The sequence below is a fragment of the Acromyrmex echinatior genome, chromosome 2 (genome assembly GCF_024713525.1).
Source record: "Acromyrmex echinatior isolate Ae372 chromosome 2, ASM2471352v2, whole genome shotgun sequence".
Lineage (NCBI taxonomy): Eukaryota > Metazoa > Arthropoda > Insecta > Hymenoptera > Formicidae > Acromyrmex > Acromyrmex echinatior.
This window is the reverse complement of record NC_141853.1, coordinates 22,643,769-22,651,628: the sequence shown is the minus strand read 5'-3', so window position 1 is coordinate 22,651,628 and position 7,860 is coordinate 22,643,769. Positions and strand designations below refer to the sequence as shown.

General features: G+C 31.7%; 1 protein-coding gene across 1 annotated transcript; it reads left to right on the top strand.

Moving 5' to 3' along the window:
- Window positions 1–226: 226 nt before the first annotated feature.
- Window positions 227–7,530, top strand: LOC105150941 (uncharacterized). The gene is made up of 4 exons (XM_011064339.2): window positions 227–390; window positions 3,354–3,533; window positions 6,170–6,455; window positions 7,297–7,530. Exons 1-4 carry the CDS (start codon window positions 370–372, stop codon window positions 7,443–7,445), a joined length of 636 nt encoding a protein of 211 aa, XP_011062641.1. The 5' UTR covers window positions 227–369; the 3' UTR covers window positions 7,446–7,530.
- Window positions 7,531–7,860: the final 330 nt, after the last annotated feature.

Below are 7,860 nucleotides of genomic sequence, written 5' to 3'. Positions count from 1 at the left end.
CGAGCCAGCTGAGAGAACAATGGGGAATAAAGCGCGGGCTTTCCACACAAACGCGGCCTCCCTATGTGAACTGGAGTATATGCGGCCGCCGTCTCTTATACTGCCTACGCTGCACCGCTCGAGCGAATCCCTTGACTCGCTCCTCCGATGGTGGTGGCGGCGGCGGCGACAGGAAACGGATCTTCTCCGTGGAAGCGGAGTATCGAGAAAGGGAGAGAGAGAGAGAGCTCTCTATATAAGCACCAGTATGCGCGCCGAAACGTCACCATATTTCAGCATTCAGTCCAGTGCTCTTCTTTCACTTCAAACGGTGTCCGAAGCGTCGTCTCCCGCACCACCACCCATCCCCGCGATCTTTGTTCCCCAAGCATGGATTTGCTAGTGCGACAGGTAATGCACTACTCGACGAAGGTGCAGACTCGTGATTCGATAAATAAATCGGTTATCAGTTGAGCTTTTTATTTTTCTCTCGGGAAAGCTTTTGAATCCGCCGTGTGATCGCGGGTGTGCTTCCGGGGGTTTCCCGCGCTCTAAGTGTGATCACCAAACAAAATGATCCGCCGTGAGTCTCTAGCAAGGATCAATATAATTTCGTTGAATTCAATTTAGCCGTAAGTACGCGTATGAGGAATTCACATCAACCCTCGTGTTTTGTTTATTCGCGAGCAATTATACAAATCATTGTTACATGTACTTGTATGTGAAATTATATCAGCGAAATTATATGAGCATTAATTCTTGATATCTATTACTGAGTAAACGCATGCAATTAGTAGATTGGCATCAAATATTTATATGTGAGCTTATTTTATAAAACTTATTCTGATATTAGAATCATATTTTAATGTAAGTTTCTAATTAATGGCACTATTTGTATAAAATTAATAATTAATTAAAAGTAAGAAAAAAATTGATCTAATTGGAAGATTAAAGTCTAAAGCCGTTTTATTTATAGTCCGTTCTTATTTTAAGAACATCTTAAGTAATATCTCAATTAAGATGTAAATACAGTTCTATGACTGACTTATATGACAACTTAAAACTATCTTAAATATAAGGACTAACTATGAATATCGGTCTAAACATTGGAAAAAATAGGATTCATATTGAAGAAAAATCAGGACAAGGTAAATGTCTTAGTACTTAATTTGCAAAATTAAATGTTACAAAGACCAAAAAAGAATATAGATGTATATAAAACAATATACATAAAACTAAATTCTTTTTAAAATTTATATGTTTAATTTCTCACTATTGTTTGTCATCACCATTTATTGAGCAAATTGTACGCAATATTAATTTATATTGTTTTCCCTCAATTATTATTTAATATTAAAAATATTCTAAATTTATGAAATGAAATTTATTTGAAGTGTATTTATTGAATGTCCCTCGATTATAATATAAAGGATTCTTTATGTCAAGCAATGTTTTTTTTGCTTTGCTTCCATTTTTTGCTTCTCTTTTTCGAATAGATATTGAAAAAAAATCATATATACATGATATTAATTTAAAATTTTATATTATATATGTTATTTATATTTTATTCATCAATTTTAATTACACGTTTAAAGATATTATTTCAGTAAAAAGATTTTTTATTTTTAGCTGTTTTATAATATTACAAAATTATTATAAATTTGAACTTTGTAATATTGTAAAACGAAAATTGTGATACAAAAAAATCAATCAAAATTGATAAGAAAAAAAACAATCGGTACATAAAAACAATAACTAGATTAGTAAAGAACTAAAACGATAATAATACTATGAAATAAAAGAAAAATTATGCATGTTGGATATTTCTAATATGCCATACCTTTCAATAAATGTAAATAGCGATATTAACACTGTTATTATTAGGACAATACTTTAATTTGCATATTCATATATACACTCTGCATGTACATAAGGTAGATTAAGATGTGTCATGATTAATAACTTATATTTATGTTAACACTTATAATTATTACACAACTATTACGCACTTTTTTATTTACTAAAGAAATTAAGTTAATTAACTGATATAGGGTAAAAGCTATTAATTCAAGCGGTGTTATATATGGGGTAAAAGCTATTAATTCACATTGCTTTTATTAGAGAATTCTATTTTTAGGGGATATTGGGATTTGTAGAATTTATTATTATTCCCAAAATTAGTTTATATTTTATGTATCAAATTCATATATAAGTATATATCAGATTTTATTAATTTATACAACTCTTAATATTATATATATATATATGCATTGTGTGTGTACAAAAATATATAATATATTCTAAATACATTAAAAATGTCTATAAATAAAAATACATACTACCTATATATTTATATGTACAATATGCATAAATTGAATAATTACTTCTTTAAGTGTCAGCTTAATCAACCGTTGCAACATTACGCGAAACTAATTTGTGCCCACGCAAGATTCTATCTTCATTTATACTCAGACATTAGCGTACTAAAGTAGCTACTTAATTATCTAAAAAATCGTGCGTATGAAAGACGTTTTCCCGCGGAAAAGTCATGGATTACGTGCCTAAGAGCTCTCTGATTCCTTTACCGTTATGTTTAGTCTTGCGTCAGTTTTTAAAGTGCCTGTGATGTAATATCGTGCACCTTCTCACGATATGGTAGAAATGAGAGAAGAAAAGATAGAGGCACATGAGTCTAATTTCCCGCCTACGCAACTTGCACGTTGTTGATCATCTGACGTTCTCATCTGACGCATGGAAAGCATCCCTGGGAAGTCATTGGAAATATTTTAGGAATTAATTAGCGTTTCGCTGAAAGTAAACCTTTTAATTTAAACCGTTGTATTATTTTGTTATGTATTTTAGTACATGGGAATTATACGTATTAGTCTACGTAGTCAAATATTAACTTTGAAACATATGCCTAAAAGTTAATTTCTTCCTTTCCGGTGATTAATTTAATTCAAATTATTTACATTAGTTAATATTAAGAATGATGAACTCAACATATAAAAAATTTCGTAAAAACTAATACATAAAAACTTCAGAAATTTAAGATTTTTAAAAAAATTTGTTCTTTGGAAATTCATTGCTTTCATTTCAGAAAGAAACTAGTTGTAGAAGTAACAGGCTTCATTACCTTTGCGTCTAATAATGTTAAACAGAAATAATTAACGAATATTTGTGTTTCTTTATTTTGAAATTAAATATTTATATTTATTCTAAGCAGAATATTAAGTTCTTCAAATAGAATTATTTTTCGAACAGGTTTTTTTTATTATATAATGTTAATATTTATATTTCTATAAAGTATATTTTTATATTGATATCATTTATGTTTATGCGTTTTCAATAATTTAATAAATATTCTTGTGCAGGTTCTGTTCGCCTTGATGGCGAGCATCAGCATTGTGCTTTGTGAACCACCCCTCAGCAACCAGTACGGCGTTCCAGGAAATTACGCAGGTGGAAGTCATCATGGGGCACAAGGTGGTGGGAATGGATTTGGGAGCCATTACGGTGGAGGACACGATAATCAAGATTACACGGACAACGAGGTATTTATAATACTTACCTGTGCCTAAGCAACTTTTAATGAAATTGCACGATTGAAGATAATGTCTCCTATGTCCCAATGCCTTCATCATAACTTTATCTGTGCTGTTTTTTTTTATTTTATACTAGCTTCTCTCGAAATAAGAATCGATATTTTCTTGACAATAATTACAACCTTATACTTAAATTTAGAATAATTTTTTTAATATCCGATATAAAAGTAAGTAGTTTCTTAAAATGTTCAATATAAAATATTTTTAATTATTAAAAGCAATTAAAGTGATTGTAAATTGAATGATTAATATTACAAAGTTTAATTTGGCAGTTTTAATTTGACAATGTAAATGCTAGTACAGATGTATCGGTAAAATGTAAAAGAAGTGATTTAGAATGTTTACAGAGACGAAATATTGCAATTGTCCGATTAAAAAATTTATGCAATACAATCTGACATAACGTGGGATCGAATCCCGGCCTCCTATCATCTTTGATCTTCATTCGATGATTACTTCAATAGCTGATGCAACACGTTTTACGAAATCAGGCTTCAAATTGCGTGATCGTAATTAACCCAGACGCTCATTAAGTAATTAAGCAGAACATTTTTTTATTGATAAATCATTTATAAAATAATGCAAAATAATTGGTATCAATCAGCGACAGAAAAATATTTTTATTTTTGTAAAACATCATTGGTAATTTTCGAAGTTTCGATTTCAATTTATGAAATTAAGACTACTCATGATGAATCAAAATTTCATCGATGATTTTGAGGATTGTATAATCCGAAACATTAAGGACAAAGTATATTACGTCACCAATCAGACGCTCTTTTGTGCTTCAGAGAATGCAGATTCAGAATATTGCTTTCTAAATCTAGATCCTTGCCCCTAATGTATGTATCACCGACTCTTGCGAAAACGTGAGGCACTCCCGAGGTCAAAGTTGATCATTTTAGATCTAGATTCGGTCATGTCTTAGAAGTAACATTGAACTCTTCGAATAAAGAAAGGTCTGACCTCATTTCATAAATCTCATCCGGAGGATGAGTTTTTTTCAGTGCGCTCTGAGCTTGAACTAACTCTATTTTCTGAATGACCTTATGATTCTTTTTGTAGCCGGTGTGTAGGATGATGAATCTTGAGGTACTTAATAATGTATTATGATCGAAAGAGATGTTTCTTTTATCTTTTATAATCTCTCACGATTTGCAGCTGATATCATCATAAGATATCTACACACCTCTCAAATGGATATTAAAACTACATCATTTCTCACAACAAGACATTTATTACGAGACTTTCAGTAGTATTAATTAGCGTTTCAATAAATTATTTAATTAATCATCATTGAAAGAGAAAATTGTTTGGTAATTGAAATATTTATAAATTAAATCATAGTAATTAAAAGTTAATATAAAACGATAATTGCGTGATACGTGTAATATTCAACATTAAAAAATACCAGCAGATAATTAATCTTAATTTATTCGCAGGTCCAGTCTAATTTGAATGTATCTTTGCTTAAAATTAATGTAATTAAATTTTTTTCATTTTGAAAATCAAAATCCAAGGAATAAGATTATATAAGATCATGAAAAATATTTGTCATGAACAACTTTTCACAACAAAGTTGAAGAGAATGTTCTGATCTACTGACCCGTGAATACATACTGATTAGAGTTAAGAACTCATTTGTTTTAAAATATCATTTAATGATTAAAAATTGAATTTTTTAATTTTTATCTCATTTTAATTTTTTACACGTTCATTTTTTTTCATTTTTTAATTTAATTAATTATATTTATTAAAATATTTGTAAATTAAACATACTTATACGTCCTTATGTTATTACAATAAAATGTAGTTAAAAAATTAAATTCCTTGCTTGTTCTCACATCTTGAAAAAAAAAGGATCATATCTCTTTCGAATGAACAAATCATCGCTTGCACAATACATCTCGCAATCAATTAGGTTAAAAATCTATGATCGAAAGATGCTTTATATATTCTGCTCTCAGCTTACTACCCGTAATCGCACATTGTTTGAACACGGCGCGATTACGTTAATCGAAGATCAACGCATCGCGTTCAAGTGTCTCGAGATGCTACAAATTCGAATCCGAGAGCGAGAGTATGGCGCAAACGGGAATGATGTAACAATATTAATAGGGTGAACCGCGACCGCGGGCATAATTCACGGTAAATCGTTATTGCTGGTTAGCTAATCGGGGATCTGAACGCTCGCGAGATGCGCGTTCGCATCTCGCGCGAATCTGCCCGTCGGCGAGCGAATCGCTGCTGGTGATAGTAGCGATGATGGTTGTGTGTGCTATGAGCCAGATTAAATCGTGGCGGCTTCTCTTCAGCACCGTCGTCCGCTCTACTTTGCTGGGACGAAGGAAGGAAAGCTTGTCGTCCTGACTAGAAGTTGCGTTATAAGTTATTGCTGCATTAATAAATGTGTATCCATTCCAGTTATTTTTTTCATGCCTCATCTTTCCTCATTTATCTCGGTACTTTTACATGTTGCCTCTTTTATTTTATCCCTCTACCTTTCTCTATATCTTTTACGTCATCTACAAAAAAATAAAGGAGCGAAATGAATTCGCGAATATTTGTATCTGATTTTACTTCAGCCCAAAGCCTACGAGTTCGGCTATTCCGTGAAGGACCAGGCTACCGGAAATGATTTCGGTAGGCAAGAGACGAGTGACGGCGAGACTGTTCGTGGCGAGTACAGAGTGCAGCTTCCGGACGGTAGGACGCAAATTGTCACTTACACCGCCGACTGGAGGACCGGTTTTCACGCTGATGTCAGGTACGAAGGCACCCCGACTTATCCAGATCAGTACAACACGCAGAATGCCGGATACAATGCTGGTCAAGGTTTTATCGCCGGTGGAGGCGGTGGATATACCGGAGGTGTGTAGCGTAGAACATTTAACATTTTATTCCTAACTCTTTCAAGCAGCTCTTTCAAGCGGTACATCATACTTGACTTATGTATGTATTTAAAAACATTGTTCAGCGCTCTTCAGAGGACAAATAATATTTACCACGTGGAAAACTGAATGCAATAGATATAATTAATATAAATCAAGAAATTAATTTTATCAGAGATAGAATTAAGCGACTTATAATTTTGATAATTTAGATTGTTTGCAATTTTTGTGTAGAATGTGTGTTTTTTCGTACGAATTAATTGTTGTGCATCATAAATAAAAATATTGAGAATGGATTATAGAAAAGCAAATTTTTTAGATGATACTCGTAAAAGTAGAATAAATCATTGGAATATATTAGAGTTGTCAAATTCCTTATCTTAAAATTCTACAACTTTTCCTAATTTCCAGACAAAATTTCATGATTTTCCTTGATGCTTTCAATAGTATTTTGAAATTTTTTGTATTTTCATCTTGATTTGAAAATTATTTGTTGAGATAACAATGTGAATTACTATTAATGTTGCTGATGCATTTAATTGTTAAGTTGGTGGTATTCCAAACCTGTAGATGTGATGTATGCATATTAAACTTTTTTAAAAGCAAGAATTTTCATTTTCCAAAAAATTTTGCAAAATTCCCTGAGTTTTCCCTGGCCATTTTCCTGATTTCCCTCATTTCCAATTTTGTGGCAGCCCTATATATATTAAATATTCCATTCTTTTTTTAAACACGCACACACATATATCTTGTATAATTTTTATTATTATTAGAAATCCCGCGTATGTATTACATTATCTTTTGATGTTTTATATCTACAGGTAATCAAGGCAGTTACAACTATCCATCTGGCGGCGGACACTACGATAACAACTACCAGTTTGGTTCTAATGCCATAGATAGCAGTTATAATAACATCGGTGGAAGAAATAATTATCCGTCACCCACGTATGGTCCCGCTTTCCATTAGAATGCATAAAAAATATTATATAGGATATATCGATCCAGCTTGTGAGCGCAGTCTTTTTTCCAATAAAGACATTTTTTCATAAAAATTTCTTATTTGTATCATACCACCAAACCTTAATAGCTTACCATGAAGAAAAATCACACTTTATAATTAATTTTCCGTGTGTTTTTTTTTATTTTATTATTGTCAATCGTACATACCTTTCACAATTTCATTATTTTCTTACGACGTAAAAAATCATAAGAACAACACAAGCACATATATCTATATGTGATCAAAACGTTGCGACATCAAGACTAATGTGTGACAAATATAACACTTCTGTTACAATTATACATGTGAAAGAACATCCTGATTATTTAACCCTGCTACTGTATTCGCCCTGTGTTTATTTCACATCTCGTAAGTAATCTTA